Here is a 19,016-nt window from a genome sequence, read left to right as displayed (position 1 = left end):
TTCACTAATAGTTTTGGATATCATCCGCGTCAAAGTGCCTAAAGGATGGGATAAAATGGTAGGAGGAATTCGTATATTGCACCGTCGAAGGTTTTGTTCATTTTGTAAAACATAGACCTGCCATATGACCTGAACAAGAGTAGCCCTCCTCCAAGGTAAATAATGCCTCGAGGAACTCTATGTATCACGAAAACGGAGGCCTATTTGACCCGTCTATCCCATGCTTTCAGAGCGTTCCTCCTTCACGTTATGCAAACATTACCCTCGACGGAAGGCTAGGGTAGTAGGAAGTAGAAAAAAATGAAGAAGGATTCTCCAAATAAAGACGCCCAGTGCCACATAAAACGTTGAAATTTTTTCATTCCATTAGATAGTCGTTTCATATGGAACAGGAATGATGGTCTCAGGGAAGTTGTTCTCCGTGCTGACTGTCCGTGCATCCCGGGGAACGACGGGTTGTCTCTTCAAGTGCACATGGATACCCTCCTCCTTGGCCTTTCGCTTCTTGATGGCGTTCTCCTTCACTCGGTTCAAGAATTCCTCCCGGGATCGGGAGTGGTTGACGTGCTCGATGCGGACGTTGACGCGCTTCTCCATGTATCTGTTGCCGACACGCTTGTAGATGATGACGCCGACGGCGGATTTGGTCACGTTGTAAACAACTCCGGTCTTGCCGTGGTAGACCTTGAAAGGCATACTATAGAAAGTTCAAATTGTTTAGTATACGGTTTCCCCGGTTTTATGCGCTTTTCTTGTAGGTGCAAAGCAAGAAGGATTTGTGATCGATGGAGCGGGATTGCGTGGGAGGAATGCTCGATTGTACTGACCCCTTCTGAACAGCACCGTTGACCTTGATATCGACAATATCACCGACCCTAAAAACCCCATCAGCCAATTGCGACAAAACACTCGATAATCCGTTTTCGCGCCAGTTTCATCATACCGGTAGGTCTTCAGATATGTCGACATGGCAATAGTGCCATGCTTCTTAAAGTCCCGAGAGAAGGCATACTGTCGGTCGCCTTGTTAGCATGTCGCTTTGAGTGATCTCCTAGGGGGAGGGGCCGTATTGTTGGCATACCCGAGTGCCGGATCTCAGACCGCGAGAGTGACCCATCTTTACGGTGTTGCTGGAGTAAGACGGTGGTTGTCGACGTTCAAAGGGGAGCGCACCGCGGACAGAGTTCTTCTGGCCTTCGTTCTTGGAATGACTTTCGATTTTCGCTTAGTTGGGCTTGGGGTTGTGCGGGTTCAGCCCTAAGTTACCCGAAGCGGTATGGTGAGCCTGCCCGCACGGCCCGATTCGCGCTAAGCGAACAAGCTCTCATTTTCCACCTCTCCAATTTCGAATCCTCTTCCTGTTCGATCGTTCGACAATTCACGCCGCGACGACTTGATTGCGCAGCCAATTTACAACCAACAACATGGCTCCGTATGTTATCACTACCCTCTCCCATCGTAAAAGGCGTCGCAAATGCTAATTTTCGTCCACCAGGCGTTCATACTCCAAGACCTACAAGGTCCCTCGTCGACGTAAGTTTGGAACCTGAAGAACCATTCGATCGAGCATACAAATGGCTAACCATGGTGTATCACAGCATACGAGTCGGCCCGTCTGTTAGTATTCTTCGGCCACTGAGCAGCAGCTTGTCTCTGCTTACGTCGTGTGAAAATATTCCTAACGTGTTGTTCCTCAATTATATAGTGACTCCGAGTTGAAGATGGTCGGCGAATATGGCCTGCGTAACAAGCGTGAGGTGTGGCGTGTCCAGCTCACTCTTTCCAAGATTCGTCGTGCTGCTCGGTATGCATATTCCTCAGCCTTGCCCATCATATATTACGCTGAAGTTTTGGGTGCGAAGAGAACGAAGCTAACGTCTTGGTCTGTGTGTTTTCAGTGAGCTTCTCACTCTCGAGGAGAAGGATCCCAAGCGTCTCTTTGAGGGTAACGCCTTGATTCGCCGTCTTGTTCGTGTCGGTGTGCTCGACGAGTCCCGCATGAAGCTCGATTACGTCTTGGCTCTCAAGGTTGAGGACTTCTTGGAACGCCGTCTCCAGACTCAGGTCTACAGACTTGGTCTCGCTAAGTCCATCCACCACGCTCGTGTGCTCATTAGACAGAGACACATCCGGTAAGATAAAGAGCCACAAATGCCCTCTTTTCCCATGGACGACGTCACTGATTTGTCGATGCAATAGCGTTGGAAAGCAAATTGTCAATGTTCCCTCCTTCATCGTTCGTCTCGATTCCCAGAAGCACATTGACTTTGCTCTTACCTCCCCACTTGGTGGTGGTCGTCCTGGTCGTGTCCGAAGAAAGAAGATGAAGGCTGCCGAGAAGGGTGATGAGGAAGCCGAGGAGGAAGAAGAGTAGATGCATCGCCCCAGATGACCCAATAAAAATAAAATTTAGCTTTAGGAAATACCTTAGCTTCGTGTACGATCACGATATATGTTCATGAACTAATTCCTATTCTACGGTGTCCCCTATATCCACTTGTCGAAGTAATTGCTTGCCTACAGAGTATACTCCCGTAAACGATACCCGTCCTCGTTGCCGTAACGCCAAAACGCCCATTAATCTCCTCCCATTCACATATACTTCAGCGCAGTTCTCATTTATGTTCCTACCAAACTCTTAAGGCCTTGCTCTACGCCTTTGTACCATCTTCCCATTTCTTCCAGCCCGTCACTTTCTCCTTCGTTCTTCCTCCTGCGGGTTTCTCTCGCTTGAGCAACAACTTCGTTCCGCCTCCTCTCCAACCCGGCAATTTCTCGTTCTGCCGCTTCAGCCTCCCTAGCTTTCCTAGGCAAGACGGGTCCTACCGAGCTCAGCTGATGGTTTAGGCTTGCAAGCTCAGCTTCACGCTCCGCGAGGAGAGCAAGTGTATCCTGGAGCGAGAGAGTTTGGGACGCAGGGACATCCCCAGATTCAGGCGACTGTGAGGCATTGGCCGATGAAGCACGCAGCTCAGCTATGGTATTCTCAAGCTCAGAGATTGACGAAGGTAGCTCAGCGAGCTGAGTGGTTTGGAGCTGGACTTTTTTGTATCGGCTCGCCAGATCTCTACCCGATTTCTCCATCTGTTCTATTAAATCTGCAACTTCCTTTTTGCGCTCCTTCAAATCGGCTTTGACCAGGGCCAGCTGGGCTTCTAGCTCCACATTATCATTGTGTCCCACGACGAGGGGTGGATCTCCCACGATGGCTCGCAGGAACTTTTCCTTTGTAACTTGTTCGAGGTACGAGAAGCGCAGTTTAGAGAAAAGTTCCTATTTGCCCAGTATCACTGTTAGTTAAGGGATTTTCGCATAATATGTATCAGACCCATCTGGAGGGGGGGCTGCCTTTATGGACTGGCTGGCCGTCCCTCCGAACTCACCTTATAATGCGCCAAGTCAGCCTCCAGGGCTGTCGGCGTCGGGTTCTCGAATCCGTTTGTAGATACATCTGAAATCCGCTGCTTTGAAGGAGATAATTGATTTAATTTATTCTCATCAACGACATCTGCATTTGAAGCGATGGGCTCACTAATTCTGATTATTGAGAGCTCTGGGTACGCGGCATCGAGCTCCTCGAGTTCGGCGCGAATGTCTGAGAGGGATTTGGGCGGGGCCATTGCAATCGAAGCGGGTTATATATAGCCTTCTATTCAATTGGGATTGAATAAGCGGTATTGGTTCTTGAGATACTTTGCCAGGTTCCCGCAAATGCTATTTTACCCGTGCGTTCTCCATTCCTGATGCCCTCGTCGCGTCCCACATCTTATCGTTTTTCTCTCGACTGGAGATAAACATGACGGAATTTGCATTGTTTGCGCTGTTGCCATCACGTGATGACTATTCACCGCCCGCCGACGTCCACGAGGCGCTTGGAACGGCGAGCGTGCCTTGAAGCATCCAGGCTCGAGTTCTCGATACCTGGCGCTTCCTCGGAATACGAGAACGTGTCCTTTGAATATACTTGAACTACAGTTTGGATACCCAGACGATGCCAAAGCCTGCCCAAGGCACCGACACCTCCCACCTACATAACGACGATGCGTACATCGCCGAACTTCTAGCGAAAGATGCGCGAGAATGTTCGCTACGATACTCTGCTCTCGGGGTTTACGGCGGTGCTCCTAAGAGGTAATAGTTCCCCCCCTTTCGTTCTGTCAACACGCTGTTAATTTGTTATGCTTTGAATAGACCTACGAGCGGCGCCCCCAAACCGAACACACGTTTCTTAAAACATATTCTACGCGAGACTGATACACATAATGCCAATCTCAAGCGGAAGGAAGAGGAAGAAGCCAGAGAAGGAATTAGGCAGCTTCGGAGACGGGAAGTGCTCTCCAAAGAAGAATCTAGAAGAGATAATCGTGAACGCGGAAGGGAGTCAAAACGGCGGCGAGTTGAGTCACCCCAAGACAAGGAAGAGGACCGAAAAAGAAGACGCGCCCATCACTCTAGGGACTATAAAAATGCAAGCGATGAGAGATCATCGAGACCCGAGAAGGATAAGTCAAGCAGGAGCAGGCATCATGACGGGGGGTCTGACACGGAAGACCGAAACCGTTCCCACAGACACCGAAAACACCGAGAAGACGATAAATATGAACGCCATAGCAAGCATCGCAAACGCGGGAGATCACATGAACGCTCTCCAGACAGGCACAAAGTTGGAGACAAAGAACACCGACGCAGGAGATCCTCCGAGCGCCAACGTCGTCACAGCGTCGAAGACACTCGCGGGGCACATAAAAAGCAACGCAATTACACGAAATCCTCCGATTCCCGCCTTAATAATGATGTGGACCAAGACGATACCCGGAGCGTCCAATCCACTGACTCGGACCCATTAAGCAACCTAATCGGGCCCCTACCTCCATCAGGGACGGATGCTCGGACTCCTCCAGTTCTCCCGCGTGGACGTGGAGCTTACAGAGTCAACTCAAGCACTATAGACTCACACTTCACCGAAGGATACGATCCAGCCCTAGACGTCCACTTGGACGACGACGACGACGAGTCGACAACAAAGAAAAGCACCCGTCGACCAGTCCCTGGCATGGCCACGGAGGACGACGATTGGGACATGGCGCTCGAGGCTCTCCGAGACCGAACAGCATGGAAGCGTAATGGTGCAAAACGGTTACGCGAAGCAGGGTTCGAAAATGCAATCGTAGAGAAGTGGGAAAATAACACGGCGTTTGCCGGTCTGGACGATGGCTCCGTGCTAGATGTTAAATGGGCGAAGAAAGGCGAAAGTCGGGAATGGGACCGCGGGAAAGTTGTGGATGAAAGCGGGCATGTTCATGTCAAGCCAGTTTGGTAAACGCAATCGATATTATTGCATATTCTTCCCTGAGATTCTTTTTTTCTTTTCTCTCCCGAGACCCGCATTATTATTTTTTTTTTTTTGCTTATTGCTCCTGTGTTTGCGTGGATAATACACTCACGGTCGTCAATGAAGCATAAAGAAGCCTCAAGATGGGGACTTTCATTTAATGCATATGACCAAAGGAGCAAAGATAATCATGAATACCAAGCAAATGAAACGACACAAATTATCTTAATCGACCGGCCGTCTGAAAAGAAAAGCAAAACCCTTTTTCTAACACAATATTGGAAGACAACACAATCTTCTGGGTGGGGGCGGGGGGGGGCATAAGAAATATGAAATTAAAACCGACATATGCAAGGAAAAGCAGAAGCATGTACTCCATATGGGCCATGCATTCTGAAACCCCAGGTATCGCTATCTTTTTGGTTCTGCTGCTTGAGAGAAAGCGCGCGGCGGGGATTTTGGGACGATCGCGTCTTTATTTTTCGCGTTTGCTCTCTCCTGTGTAAAATGTGAACCCGGGATTGGGGGATCGACTACAATGCACTCGACTTCAAATTAAACCAAGTTCCATCATTCTAAAAGAAAAGAAACCTGAAATTCCGATCCCCTTACTGATAGCCTTCTCTCTCCCTCTTTTTTTTTTTTTTTTCTTTTATTTGTTGTTCTTTTATTCGCGCTCAAGAAGTCATCGGCTGTTATCGTTTCTCTCGTTCGTTTCGTGCCAATTTGACGTTAAGGTACGGGGTTATAAGATATTGATTCGTTGGGTGCAAGGGGGACGCCGCGGGTAAGACCACCTTTCCATGGTCCATAAGCGACAGGATCATGTTCCAGGTAGGTGTTTTCGATGTCGTCACAGATTGTAGCTCTGGGCATTGTTTCGTCTAGTATTCTGTGGTGGACTTTTATTGAACGACTGTATTTGTGCGTACTTGACGGATGTTAGTCACGCCGGTATATGCGGAGAGTCAGCCGCTACCTTTCGACGCCAAAATCGCGTCGTGTCAGGGTCAAGAGGGATATGAGCCGTTTCCATAGCAGTTAAGAGCCGAGAGAGCGACCCCACGGGCTGCAAGCCGGAGAGTAGGGAGAATGCGGAAAGAGAAGGCGGAGAAGCTGTCGAATACGTCGGTACATGCTGTGTATAAGTGGGACTGGGAGGATCTTCGCTGTCCGATCCAGCCGTGGCGGGATTGGCGCCGTCCAAGCGCCATTCTTCAAGACCTAAGAACTCTATCAGAGTCTGAATGCCTATCCTCCCCGAAAAATCAACCATAGCTCCTAAGAATCTGATCCAGTGAACCATCGTGTCCGGATCTAGAGTGCCTGGCTGCTGACGGAATTCGATCGTGGGAAGTTTTCGTTTAGGGAATATATTATCATTATTGTTGTCATCATGGTTAATCATGTTGCGAGCAGGTGCATCCAGGGAATCCAGAAGTGGAGTAAAATTATACTTGTAATAACGAGCATCTCTTGGATTGGAGGGAGCTGGAAGCCGAGGGTTCATCACGTTAATGATCGATTTGATATCGGGGCAAGTGTTGAGAAGATGAAGAGCCATGAGTGCCCTGGGTGACTTTGGCGGGAGGTTTGGAGGTTGAAAATGCGGGCTGTTGACTGACGTGATGCATTGCATCTGGTATGGACAAAAAAAGTTATCGTTAGTCAAATAAATAAATATAATGGATTAGGGTACTATAAGGTGGGGGGCCAAGCTGACATATACCGGCTCATTCAGCATTCGATTCCACGAGGGCGACGTGTCGAGCAACTTGTCTAGTTCCGGTTCATATACGAGCAGTATCATTGCGAGGTTGCGAACCGTATGGAAGGAGAAAGCCGAATCCGGGTCCGTACCGTTGCCGATGTGCACATGAAGACCGGTGGTGCTGTTTTGCTCGAAGTACATGCGGAGCTCTCTCCAAGGGATTGGATTGTATTGACCAGATCGAGAATTGAAAATTCGCTGGATGTCATGTTCCCACAGGGGCGAGTATATGCGATAGGGAGGTGATATGATCTCGATCGGCTGGGTTTCGTCTTTATCTTTTTTGTCAGTCCATATGTGTCCTGACGCGAGGATATGGTAAGCAAGCATGGGCTCTTACAGCATTCGAACCACTCTGGATAATTCGGAGCAGCTGTCTTGTCCGTGGTCAAGTTCCAAAAGGAGTAATCGATAGCATCGCTGTTGGATGAGTCGTCGTCGTCATCATCTTCCACTCGTATCCCAACACCGGTACCGTCAGGCCCATGGAGGCGGACGAGACGAAGGCGGTCCCCCAGAAGGCTTGCAATGGTAGCATTTGGAAAACGGTTGAAGGTCGTTGCCTTCATTGCAGCGAAGAACTCCACCTCCAAGCCAAACGTAAGCGTCGAACCAAGGCCATTTTGAGCAGGTCCTCGCATCATTCTCAACAAAGATCAGAGTAGCTCAACCAGCGCCCACAATCATCATCCAAGAGGAGAATAGGAGTCAGTCGTGCCTTTGCCCCGTTGAATGTGAAGGTGGCTGCTATACTTTCTCGGTGAATATAAATTTATATGTGAAGGATCGAAGAGAGGGCTTGCGAGTTGCTGATTCAAGTATGTCGGCGAACCGTCTAATGGTGGCATGAGGAAGCATCGCGAGGCAACAAAGACATCTAGAGATGCTTGCTGTGCACCCACGATGCTGTGCAAGGAGAACCAAACCGAGTGAATCAAGGTTTCCTTTCTTGTTTCAGGCCGGCCTCTTCTAAAAAAAAAAAAAAAACTGTCGGCTGCCGCAGCTACAGAGTTGCGCCCTCGAGCGGAACGGATATCACTCTGGAAAAGATGACACGCATAACCAGACTAGGAAGAATAAGGCAATCGCCAAAGTGCTAGGCAGAAAGGCGAACGGTATGAACAAGACAGGAGGACGGAATAAGAAAAACGGACGGAGGCAGAACAGAAACTTGCAATACCGACCATTCAAACGCTTTCGGGCAGTTGGGACCAAAAAGTGTAAAAAAAAAAAAAAAGGAAAGAAAAGAAAAGAAAGGAAAACAACTGTCGAAAATTTCTGCGGCGTGAATGAGTTTTCTGCAGGTCGATGCGGGAATTTGCAGGGTCTAGCCGCCTACAATCAACCGCCTGCCATCGGTATCCGTAACGCGATTCAATGTCGTGTCTGTGTCGGGCTGCAGTTCAAACGGGAGGGAGATCAGTCTGTACCGTGAAGCGGTGGCGGCAGCACAACAGCAGTAGCCGAGAGTCTAGGATGCCGGAAGCCGCGAAAGGGAAAACAAACGCGCGAGCGGAATGAAAATTGCAGCTTTGCCGTCTTAGTTTTAGAGAGCGACAGGCATGTTGATGCTGACGCGACACTATCTCTCGAGAGTAAACTTATGGTGAGGGGGGGGGGGAGGGACGGAGACGGTCGCACGGGGGTGAACTATGGCTGCCACGGCAGCAAGACACAGGGCGAAGAAAGACTTTATTTTCCGGGGGCAGCGTGGGAAGAGAGCTTGACGCAGATATGACTGATCGAATTAATTAAAAAAACACAACTGCTCAGGCGCTAAAAATTCAGAGCAATGTAGTCGGGCAGGGGGATGGGCGGCGACAGTCAAAGATCAAGCCACCCAACGCATCCACGAAAGGGAAAGGGAAAACCAAAAAAGAAAAAAAAAAATTTCGTCAGATTGCAGCGTCGGCTTTTGGACTCGTATCCGTGGCCGTTGCGGACGTTCAGGGAAAATCCCACAAAAGAGGTTTTTGGGAGCGGGAATTTGAGGAAATGCGCATCTTTGTTCTGAGCCAAGTTCGGGAACAAGAGCCAAACCGGTCGACAACCAAGCGTTGGGCTTGCGCGCTGGGCGAGGGGTGGGGAGGACGGTCTAGAATTGCGCTGCGATGGATTCAGTTTTATTCTTAGATGAAGCCAAGTCAGTTAGCGTTGTCACTTCGGGCGTCGTGCAGCTGGGGAGCGAGAACGGCCCAGTCAACGCGCACCCGCTAAGACAATCGCATGAATTGGCGCCAGAGTCCGCCAAGCTAGCTGGCTGGCAGCAGATCCTTGCAGGGAAGCAGAGGCGAGGCCCATCCGCAATACGTCCGTGGAGTTTACGCCGGACGGGAGTCGCGTTTGCTGCTTGCTTCTCGAACCAGCGTCCTGCAGACGGCGTGATGAGTGGCTGGAGGTTAATGGCTCTGATGATGTTTGCTGCCAGGTTCCGCCGCCCCGGTTCGTCCTGACAGACGAGAGCCCACCGATCCGGAGCACAGCAGAGGCAGAGGCGGAGCTGGACTTGCAGAAGCACAGAGAGAGAGAAAGAGAGAGAGGGAGAGGGAGAATTTCCAATGGAACTTCCAGCGGAGCATTTGCCAAATTGGGTTCGGGCCGAAGCTGGGCTTTGGTTCAGACAGAGAACAACTTCTCGATGCCGCTCGCTGCCCTTGGACGGTGGCAAGGATTCCGCCATGTAACTACATCATCATCAACATCGTCATCGTCATAGTTGACTGCTACGCAGACTATTGAGTGACTGTGCGACACCGCCAGTGACGGCGGGCGGGATCTCTCTGGGTTCACGACAGGCTGCGGAGCATTCTTTCGTCGTCGTCGTTGTCGTCGTCAAGGTTCTGTCGGGAACTCGCTAAACTGAAACTTCAACTGCCAAGAGACGGCGACGACGCCGGCCGTCTAAACCGCACGCACTCAAACGCACATCTCGCTGCGCCGTTGGTCTTCGAATAATTACAGCAGTTTCAGACGGGGCCTGAATATCGTCGCAGCAAAACATATGCACATACGTACATAACATACATACATACATGCAGACAGACAGACAGACAGACAGGCAGGCAAACAGACAGACAGGCAAACAGACAAACAGACAGACAGTACCACCTTCGCCGTCCTCCTCAGCCCGGGTTTGCGCGTAGTAGCCCCAGGTCGGAATGCCGGACCAGTTTTCGTACCAATACCCCTCACCACTGGAGGGGTACGACATGCTCCCTGCACTGCCCAAGTAAGTCGCCATGCTCCAGACGCCGGCGCGCCGCATCGCAGCTCGCTGATTCTAGTTATCACGGCTCCAGCGACAGGAATGAGGACGGAAAGTCGTTCAGGAACCCTCCCACCGGCGTTCTCAGTGGCGCCTACGATCGATTCCCAGATCCGCTAACCGACGGCCGGCGAGGCGGCTTCGATGTTCACATATACCACTATCAGGTCCGTCATGACTCGTGAGCGAGTTGACGCCAGGAATTGTCCTTCTTTTTTTTTTTTTTTTTTTGTCTCTCTTTTCCCCCTATACTCTTCCTTGAACCGCGGCTTGCATGGTAACACTTTGGCGCAGCGAGCTGGAACTGGGAGCTGACACGAATGCAGAACAATCCCGAGCAAGCCGAATTTGCTCGAGCCCTCTGGGAGCGTATCAGACGCGAATGTAATGCTTCTCCTACGTGTCTCCTTGTTTCATTTCTGCGGAGCATGTAGAGACCCGGACATTTCTTGGAACGTAGTTACGGAGCACTCTGTGCTTTGTGCAAAAAAAACAATTGCTTGAGGACTCTGTGTTACGATTCATGTCCCGGCTGCCAAACAAATTAACTAACTCATGCAATCCCAGTTCCCGAGCTTCGTATCTATGAGTTCTTCGACCGACCAGTTGGCCCGCATCCAATTGCGATGTTTGAAGTGAACCTTTTCACTCCTCAGCAATTTGGCGCTTTCATTCCTTGGCTGGTGATCAACCGTGGACCGCTCAGCGTCCTGATCCATCCAAACACCACAGACGAGGAAGAAGAGAGAAACCACACGCAGCGTGCGACATGGATGGGCGAGAGAATTCCCCTCGATCTGCGAGTCTTCAAGCTGATGAGACACAACAAGTGACTGAAACTCGAAAGGAACTAATAATTCTCTCTTCACCCAGCCGGCTCTGTGCTTCTCTCGCTTAATGGGTCCTGATCGCCGTCGATCTCCCTTGCATTTGTGCTGGATGAACGGGGTTGTTCCATACTCATGAGTATCTATATCACGAGAGGTCCTTGTACACTACTTTTCTTGTTTCTCGTACCGAACAGCGGTGTTTGCTTTTAAAATTGGAATACATGCTAAGCCCGCGTATTTTCCCCCCTCCCCTCAAAGCCCCAAAATTGGGCTGGTGGCAGAACTCAAGCTTTTCTCCCAGCGCCATCCCGATCGTCCCTCATGTCACCACATGGCAAACAAAGAAAAGCAAACAAATTCCGAAGAAGAAAAGAAAAAAAAAAGAAGGCGGGAAAATTCAAAAGTTGGAGAAGAATTACCATCATTAAACGCTGCGGGGGCGCGCATGTGGAAACCGGCCCTCCTCTTTAGCCGGATGGGGATGCTCCATCATATCGTGACACGGGCCTCGTCCGTGTGTCAGTTGGAAATCGCGCATGAGCTGCCGCAGTTGAGCTAGTTAGTTTATCGGCAGCCAACAAAACTTGTCAACTAACTAGTTATCCTCTGTCTAAATTTTTTTTTTTCTTTTTTTTTCCCGCACGCAAAATCAAAAATAACTATTAGTCGTTATGAGGTTGTAATCATCCGTGACTCGACAATCCTCGCCTGAAACCCTCCCAACTTACCGGATACCCCGTACTTCATCTCGTCCGTGAAGCAACTTCGATCCCAGCTTCCGTCCGCCGGGTTCACCAGGCCCCCCCTTGGTGGGAAGCCATTCCCGTGAACCCTGTCCTGCCGATCCCGCGCCAACAGGGGTCCGGAGCTCTCCACGCAAGCCAGTTTGCTTCGTTTGCAGATTTGGAATTTTGGAAAAAAGCGCCTCAAGCGCTCCAGTTAGAGTTCTGCGTCTGGCGACCGGAGCTCCATCTTCCCCAAGAGTGGTTCGGCCGGCGCTTCTTGTCTTTGCCGCAAAACTTGTGAGAGGGGCGGGTTGTTGCAAGAAAACAGTTTGCTTCCTTGTTCAACAATATCAAAGACAATCCAGCTGCAATGCTCCGTACAGAGTAACTAGTTAGTTGACTTGGCTGACCAGCCAGCTGGCCTGGTCACCTTTGGGCGTCAAATGATTGCTGATCGGATAGCCTCCTGCCTCCATCCGAGAGAAATTCGACGAGGATCCTGAATCCCGTTCATCAATCGCCGTGTGCAACGCCAACCATCCATCACATACATAATATATATGAAATGTCCCACATGCATCATCCTGCAGCCCATTTCGCCACTTAGAGCCAGCAATGTTGTGGTGTACTTCGGAACAGCGCTGGGGTTTGTTTTTGGTGTGCTGCATATAACTATGTCGTACCTTTAAAATTCTTTTATTTTCCCCCTTTTGCTTGACATTCATGGATGCCAAGCCAATTCCCTCTTTTTTTTCCCTGTCTCATGACTGCGCGATTCCAGAAAGGGTCGACGACCATCTTACCTTTTTATCCGGCATGAGCAATATTTCCTGCATTTCCGTTTGACATCTCGATCCGGACCCTTGATATGAGGCGCTGCGGCTGTGAGATCCGTGAATGGGCTGAACCGCCGGCAGATCCGAGCATGTCACGAATATATCCGGGCCTGCACATCCTCTGTGACTGTAAGAGGCCTGATGCAGGACGAGGGGGGATGTTTTTGTTTTGAGAAAAGAAACTCGGCTCGAAACTTGGATTTCTACCAAGGAACGAAGGATCTGCCAGATACGTGCCTCGACAATTGTCAGGCCCAAGAACAAACTCTCAGCTCCTATCGTCTCTTGCCGCTCTACAATCTTTGGGCAACACAAAGCTGGTTAACGTGGGGGAGGAGGGGGTTCATCCTGTCCGCCATGGCCGGCCCCAACAAACTTGTGACACATCACTCGACCTCCTTTGATTTTGGACCAGCTTCGACTGGGGCTATGATTGGACAAGAAATTGTTCCCGGACTTGGGGAGCTGGTCTTGCCTTATCACCACGGAGGTGTGGATACTTACATGCGTACGATGTGTATGCAGGAAAGACGAAGTTAGGAGTACACACACGTGCAAGTTTCCGAGAAAGTGGGATGTCAAGGTTGTCTACTTCCGTGGTGTGAGCCTCTCAAACAGTCTCACCCGTCTGGAACTAACTATCAAAGTCGGCGTGCATCAGCCCGATTGCCTCTATCAGCACCATGCGTATCTCCCGCCTAGTCCATCCACGAGGCCTCTCAGCTCTCCTTTCGTTTCGCCTTCGAGAATGAGCTCGGCCAAAGTTAACTGGGTACCTAGGTATCCGCCTCCACCCCCCCCCCCCTCTCCCCCCCCAAAAAAATTTCCTTACCCTGGTCATCATCTCGATCTCTTGGTGAATATTATTTTGTTCTGGCCGGATTAAGTCAGTTTCCGCAGCTATTACTACCCATTCCTGCACCCACTCCGAGAAGGCTGAAACCCTATCAGCACTGGATTATTATATTTGGGTTGCATTTTGATGGATGCTTCCGTGCTAACAATTTCAGATTAAGCATGAGTATTGATGCTGGCGTTGTCCCTAGTTTGTCGTGGATGGTGTTTGTTGTAGCTGAGAGACAAACGGTGGTGCACCTGGAATCATCACATATTCAGTCGGTGTTCGTTAACACCCGTTTGTAGTTACTCTGAACCCCTGGATTCGTGGAAGACACTCTGTTTGCATCTCCGCTCCTCAGATCTGGTTCACAGATGCGTCTCAGCTTCAGAAGGAGGAGGGGGAGGGGGGGTGGTTGGGGTTTGTAGTTGAGCATGTTCTTCCGTGACCCGGTGTGTTCCGTTGGAGCCCGCCCCCTAGCTTGGCTTCATTCGTTACAACGGATGTCTTCTCGGGATATATTCCTCCATATCTCGTTGAGATCCGAGGAGATAGTTTTGTTTAAACATTGGGACAAAGTTACCCCAAATCAAATTGATCTTTGTCTTTTCAGTTTTCCGAGGAGAAGAGTAAATTCGACACTAGAAGCAAATCTTGCCCAGAGATTTGACTTGATCCATCACATTTGACGACGTGCTGCACACCTCTGAGAGGCTCAATATATCCTTTGTCCCTTATCCGGTGGCTGCACTATATACCCTTTCCAACCATGGGCTGATTAGTCTTCAGGCCTCTGTGGGTTGAGCAGTTGTTAGGGCGCTCTGCTGAAGTTAATGGAGTTCTGCAGCCACATTTCTGGCCATTACATTTAGCTCCATCACAAAAATGAAAGCATGAAGTTTCTCCATATTCATGAATAGCTGTCCAGACTGATGTTGGGGTGCTAGTCCACCACATACATAAGTGCTAATCTTTGTGAAGAGTAGCACATGTGCGGTTTTCCTTTTTGTCTCCCCCTTTTTTTTTCTTTTTTTTCTTTTCTTTTCTCTTTTTTTTTTTAAGGGTACTTGACAAATATCATCACCCTAGCTCTTTTTCAACAACAATAAACCCACAACCGGCCTGGATTTTGTTCAAGGTCCCTCTAAGCAGCTTGCGCCCGACCTCGCAAACTCCATTTCCTCAATGTCACAGACACTTTAAATAATCTGCTCTGGCTGCTATCCTGAAAGACAACTGGAACATTGCATTTAAATTGGGTGTAGCTGCAGAGCTGCATAGTTATATCCAGGATCGACGGTAGACCTGATGTATGCAAAACAATAAACATCTTCTTCTGCAAAGACCGGGGGTACACATATTCCTTGGTCGGCTTGATATCAAGCTCTTTGCTCCTAGCATTGAGGCTTTGTGGGAATGTGCCTTGCTTTCGAGGAGGCGTCTTGTGCGCGATGGATGCAGCATCAACCGGCCACAGAGCTCGAATAAGACTAAATTCAATTTGCACGAGCAGCTCCATGGCCGGACTAGGGCATATGCTTGATTCTGTTGCGAAGGTAGCATCAGCCGTGGTATGGAGGCAGGATATGAAAGATGAGAGCGCAATCTGCTATGATGATTGTCGTCGGTCCGATCCACGGTTACCCGATCTGCACATCATTAAAAGGTGATGGAGCAGCTTCAAGAGTAAGGGTATAAAACTGAAGCGGGACAAGTTTGGCTTAAGTTGGTTTTTTTCTTTTTTCTTTTTTTTTTTTTTTTGGATATATTGTCACTGTTTCTCGAGCAGTCCAACGAACCAGGCTCATCAGATTGACGGCTACGCCGCAACTGAGCAGCTTAGAGGGCTGATTTTGAGATAGCAATCGCCAAGCTTTCCGTCGCGCACTGAGCGTGGTGCCATCTAGACACCTTTCTTTTCATCCAACATCAGACAGTCATTAACTATCTGTTTGTCGACGAGTTAATGCTCTGGTCGGATAAATAAATATGCAGGGGTTCTCTGAATTTTGGCTGGGGTCGTTTGGCGTGTGGTACCGTGGCATTGCTGGATGACACGATGGTCGATTTGGCATGTGATCCCAGGCACGGACTAGGAAGAAGATTGAACTCATGACGAACTCATCAACAGTCCGCTGTCAAGTTGTCAACCCATTCGATCAATATACATGGGACGCCTGACATTTTAGCGGACTGTTCGTCGTCAAAAGGCTTAAAAGTGCCAGGGGCAAAAGGCCGAGTTTGCTCGGTCTCGCCGCCGACAGGCGAAGGGTTATGTCGATCATCATATCCGATTGAGTTGGTCTCCTGATGGAATACGTCGGCCGCCACCCCCGGATGTGTCTGTTGATCTCCTCTTCCTCGACCAAAGAGCTTGTGAACTGCAGGACCGTGCCAATATACCGTTTCCTATATAATGCGTATTCATTGGATAATACCACCCAAGCTCTCCTTAGGGCCTGCGTTTGGCAGGTCAAGCTTTCATCGAGTGGGCTGAGAGCTCATTATTATTGGCTACGCGCCAAGTTGTGCCTATAGACTTGGACCCAAAAAGACATTGATCTCGGTGTCCGGAGGTATCGCTTGTGATACCATCCATTTAAATCCTCATGGGACATAAATAGAGATAGCCCGCCATTTTAAACGCGGCCGAAAAAGGGGCAGATGTCTGTTTTTCTCCGCGCTGGAGGACTGAGAACAGATCACGAACTCGAAATCCAGTAAGAGAGAGGAGCCATATGACGGCGTGATCTTACGCAGGATTCCCGGTTTCCGAGAAAAGAAATATGTGGTGGAAAACGTGGCGACACCGAGGGCTGGCTCGGCTGGCCTTCGTCTCCATGCTTGGTTCTAGCCTGATACAAGAAGCACATGGTGCAGAGTGCGCTGTCACCGCTGTCAAGGTGCCCGACTATGTGTTGAAGTATGGTATGGAAGGAAAACCTCCACGTTCATATTTCCGCTCCATACCAAGGCAATCGGTTTGAGGGATTCAGAGGAACATTCCATCATATCACTAATAACGGTTTCGATCGTCTAGCGCCTTTGGTTTGGACACACAGCGAAGATCCTTACCAGCCGTCAGACATCGCCACGCACGTCGAAAATACAATACCGCAAATCAAGTATGAACCTGTCCAGGGGGTACCTTCACCGTTGACACTCGACAATTTGGATGAGTTGAATGCACTTGGGGGTACGGATATTTTCTTAACGTCAAAAGAGGGTATCCGTGCGCTCCCGCCCTGGCTCCAAGGCGTGCGGCCCAATAAGAACGGCAAAACCGAAGGAGCTGTAAGTTCTGCGATTATTGTCACAGAACGTGGAGATGGAGTCGTCGATACGTTTTACTTCTATTTCAACGCGTCAGTATACCAAAGAACGTCGGACCATCCTTCGCTAAGAAGACAACAGGTACAATGAAGGCAATACTGTCTTTGGTACTCAGTTTGGGAATCATGTTGGCGACTGGTAGGTCTAGCCATCTCCGCTGGTGGATGCATTGGCGCCTGAGAAACGTTGCAGGGAGCATAATATGATCCGTTTCGAGAACGGCCAACCGCAAGCAATATGGTACAGCCAGCATGCTAGTGGGCATGCTTTTGAATGGAATGCTGTTGACAAAAGGGGAAATCGACCCATTGTCTTTAGCTCCAACGGCAGCCACGCCGTCTACGCAACGGGGGGGTAAGTGTGAACTTTTCGTCGATATGGCGTCGCCACTCGTCTGTCCATCCATGAGGCTGACCTTGATGCCCTTCTGCAGAGACCATGATCACACCATCCCAGGAGTGGAGCTCCCAATTGGGCTTCTGGTCGACAAGTGCGACGAAGGTTTTCTTTGGGACCCGACATTGAGCACATATATATTCAAGTATGACCGAACCGCGAAGCAATTCAGCACATACGACGGGCACACCCCGGTCAACTGGCTCAACTTCGACGGACAATGGGGCGATGAGCAGCTGCCTGACGACGCAGAGGGACAGAAGACACTATTTGGGCAGCGAAAATACTCGTCTGGGCCCAACGGACCCAAGTTCAAGGAGCTCGATCGCAAAAATATTTGCCCGTCCAAGGTCGGGTCGTGCTTTATTCGAAAGAGCCTGAATTTGAAAGAAGAGGAGGAGCGTGAATTAAGACGCGTGCGCGACGAGTCGGAGGCACCGTAGTTCGAATTGGATTTTCCTTATCGTACCATGGCCGTTGTGGAGGGCACTCTTTGCCCTAATGACTGAAGTGAATGTATGTGATATTTCCGGATAGATGAATGCCACGGATCTTGCCTGAGTCAATGAACACAGGCTCTTTGTAACTTCTCCCAAAGTTGCATCTTGGGATTCCATAGTTAACATATCCGACACTTGACTCTCTGGCATGAATTGTCGTGTCGTAGGACAAGGGTCCATGTCCTTCATGGGGCGTGCATGAACTGAGCTCCAGCGAACGCACGGATGGCCCTAGCCACAGTGTACTCCCGTACTCTGTCCAATGTCGATCTCTGGCAGATAATTGAGAGCCAACAGCAGCTCTGTGCGGCCTGGCAATTGCAATTTTGGCAACTTCGCGTCGGCTGGGAAGATAATCCTGAAATGATATTACCAGATCGTCTCAAACAGAAACCTTTCATAAAACGGTACTGAGCAATGTACTCCCGATATACTCCGTAATGCGGTGGATGAAAGTATAAATATATTACTGTAAAGTCACGGGGCACTTGGTAGCAATACGGCTAGCCCCGTACCAGGGCCAAACAGACTCCGTTGAAGGTCCACCAATTACAGCCTTCATACGACCGCGATCCTTGGCGCCAAGCCACCATGGGACTCTGTAGCGGCGACGAAAAGCTCCAGATCCGTTGGTACTCCGTAATCTCCTTGTTTTCGGTACCGGTACTCCGTATCGCGCGCTGGTTCGGCCCCAGAGGTCGGCGCTGAAACGAAACCATGGTCACTACTCCGTACATACGTCTTTTTGGCTGGGCGGGCCCCTGAGTTTTGACAGGGGGCAGTCGAGTCTCTCTCTCTTGGAATTAACGAAGAAGGGCAGCCCGTTGTCCAGCAGAATGGCACAGTACGACGGTGCCTTTGAGCAGCGCAGCGCAGGATGATGCGCAGCTTGCAAAGATGCATAGTACATATCTGCTTATGTCTCTGCCGTTATTTGGCCGCTGGGCAGACCTCCATACCCTCCGCGGCATCATCTCTTAGGGAGTCTCGAGCGCCGCTTGTAATTGAGAGCTCTCTCAGATTAATACTCCGTACCAGGAAATTTAAAGTTACAGCGTATGGAGCCTGTATGGAGCAGCGATGACCCTTTTTTTTTTCCTTCCAGCTGCCATTATCCTCCTCCCTCCATTCAACTTCGTTTCGTTTCTCAGGGAGAACTGAAGTCTTCAATTCTGCGAAAAATCAAAGTC

General features: G+C 49.8%; 9 protein-coding genes across 9 annotated transcripts; 5 read left to right on the top strand and 4 right to left on the bottom strand.

Annotated features, from left to right (window-relative positions):
- Window positions 1-45: 45 nt before the first annotated feature.
- RPL21B (60S ribosomal protein eL21) lies at window positions 46-1,206 on the bottom strand. Its single transcript, XM_003066557.2, has 4 exons — window positions 1,082-1,206; window positions 944-1,011; window positions 828-875; window positions 46-697 (listed from the first exon to the last, which is right to left on the bottom strand). Exons 1-4 carry the CDS (start codon window positions 1,115-1,117, stop codon window positions 367-369), a joined length of 483 nt encoding a protein of 160 aa, XP_003066603.1. The 5' UTR covers window positions 1,118-1,206; the 3' UTR covers window positions 46-366.
- A 143-nt stretch (window positions 1,207-1,349) lies between these two features.
- RPS9 (40S ribosomal protein uS4) lies at window positions 1,350-2,822 on the top strand. The gene is made up of 6 exons (XM_003066558.2): window positions 1,350-1,432; window positions 1,496-1,533; window positions 1,599-1,617; window positions 1,706-1,804; window positions 1,899-2,132; window positions 2,200-2,822. Exons 1-6 carry the CDS (start codon window positions 1,425-1,427, stop codon window positions 2,372-2,374), a joined length of 573 nt encoding a protein of 190 aa, XP_003066604.1. The 5' UTR covers window positions 1,350-1,424; the 3' UTR covers window positions 2,375-2,822.
- D8B26_005220 (uncharacterized protein) lies at window positions 2,620-3,620 on the bottom strand (the record flags this gene model as incomplete). The annotated part of the gene is made up of 2 exons (XM_003066559.1): window positions 2,620-3,273; window positions 3,384-3,620. The coding sequence occupies 2 exons, from the start codon at window positions 3,618-3,620 to the stop codon at window positions 2,620-2,622; spliced, it is 891 nt and encodes a 296-aa protein (XP_003066605.1).
- Window positions 3,621-3,966: 346 nt separating this feature from the next.
- On the top strand, window positions 3,967-5,409 carry D8B26_005219 (uncharacterized protein). The gene is made up of 2 exons (XM_066124752.1): window positions 3,967-4,131; window positions 4,192-5,409. Exons 1-2 carry the CDS (start codon window positions 3,992-3,994, stop codon window positions 5,318-5,320), a joined length of 1,269 nt encoding a protein of 422 aa, XP_065980833.1. The 5' UTR covers window positions 3,967-3,991; the 3' UTR covers window positions 5,321-5,409.
- A 595-nt stretch (window positions 5,410-6,004) lies between these two features.
- Window positions 6,005-7,747, bottom strand: D8B26_005218 (uncharacterized protein; the record flags this gene model as incomplete). The annotated part of the gene is made up of 3 exons (XM_003066561.2): window positions 6,005-6,971; window positions 7,056-7,375; window positions 7,444-7,747. 3 exons carry the CDS (start codon window positions 7,745-7,747, stop codon window positions 6,279-6,281), a joined length of 1,317 nt encoding a protein of 438 aa, XP_003066607.1. The 3' UTR covers window positions 6,005-6,278.
- A 2,514-nt stretch (window positions 7,748-10,261) lies between these two features.
- On the top strand, window positions 10,262-11,201 carry D8B26_005217 (uncharacterized protein; the record flags this gene model as incomplete). Its single annotated transcript, XM_003066562.2, has 4 exons — window positions 10,262-10,332; window positions 10,403-10,535; window positions 10,695-10,752; window positions 10,936-11,201. 4 exons carry the CDS (start codon window positions 10,262-10,264, stop codon window positions 11,199-11,201), a joined length of 528 nt encoding a protein of 175 aa, XP_003066608.1.
- A 3,540-nt stretch (window positions 11,202-14,741) lies between these two features.
- On the bottom strand, window positions 14,742-15,116 carry D8B26_005216 (uncharacterized protein; the record flags this gene model as incomplete). Its single annotated transcript, XM_066124751.1, has 1 exon — window positions 14,742-15,116. One exon carries the CDS (start codon window positions 15,114-15,116, stop codon window positions 14,742-14,744), a length of 375 nt encoding a protein of 124 aa, XP_065980832.1.
- Window positions 15,117-16,522: 1,406 nt separating this feature from the next.
- Window positions 16,523-17,020, top strand: D8B26_005215 (uncharacterized protein; the record flags this gene model as incomplete). Its single annotated transcript, XM_066124750.1, has 1 exon — window positions 16,523-17,020. One exon carries the CDS (start codon window positions 16,523-16,525, stop codon window positions 17,018-17,020), a length of 498 nt encoding a protein of 165 aa, XP_065980831.1.
- Window positions 17,021-17,307: 287 nt separating this feature from the next.
- On the top strand, window positions 17,308-17,769 carry D8B26_005214 (uncharacterized protein; the record flags this gene model as incomplete). The annotated part of the gene is made up of 1 exon (XM_066124749.1): window positions 17,308-17,769. One exon carries the CDS (start codon window positions 17,308-17,310, stop codon window positions 17,767-17,769), a length of 462 nt encoding a protein of 153 aa, XP_065980830.1.
- Window positions 17,770-19,016: the final 1,247 nt, after the last annotated feature.

Source organism: Coccidioides posadasii, chromosome 3 (genome assembly GCF_018416015.2).
Source record: "Coccidioides posadasii str. Silveira chromosome 3, complete sequence".
Taxonomy (NCBI): Eukaryota; Fungi; Ascomycota; class Eurotiomycetes; order Onygenales; family Onygenaceae; genus Coccidioides; species Coccidioides posadasii.
This window is presented reverse-complemented; position numbering and strand designations above follow the sequence as displayed.

Bases quoted from the DNA above. Each gene is read 5' to 3' on its own strand.
- RPS9 (XM_003066558.2), top strand. The intron at 1,805-1,898 runs GTATGCATATTC...GTGTGTTTTCAG, and splicing joins AAGATTCGTCGTGCTGCTCG to TGAGCTTCTCACTCTCGAGG. The intron at 2,133-2,199 runs GTAAGATAAAGA...TCGATGCAATAG, and splicing joins ATTAGACAGAGACACATCCG to CGTTGGAAAGCAAATTGTCA.
- D8B26_005219 (XM_066124752.1), top strand. From the start codon at position 3,992: ATGCCAAAGCCTGCCCAAGGCACCGACACCTCCCACCTACATAACGAC. The intron at 4,132-4,191 runs GTAATAGTTCCC...TGCTTTGAATAG, and splicing joins TACGGCGGTGCTCCTAAGAG to ACCTACGAGCGGCGCCCCCA.
- RPL21B (XM_003066557.2), bottom strand. From the start codon at position 1,117: ATGGGTCACTCTCGCGGTCTGAGATCCGGCACTCGG. The intron at 1,012-1,081 runs GTATGCCAACAA...GGCGACCGACAG, and splicing joins GTCTGAGATCCGGCACTCGG to TATGCCTTCTCTCGGGACTT. The intron at 876-943 runs GTATGATGAAAC...TGGGGTTTTTAG, and splicing joins ACATATCTGAAGACCTACCG to GGTCGGTGATATTGTCGATA.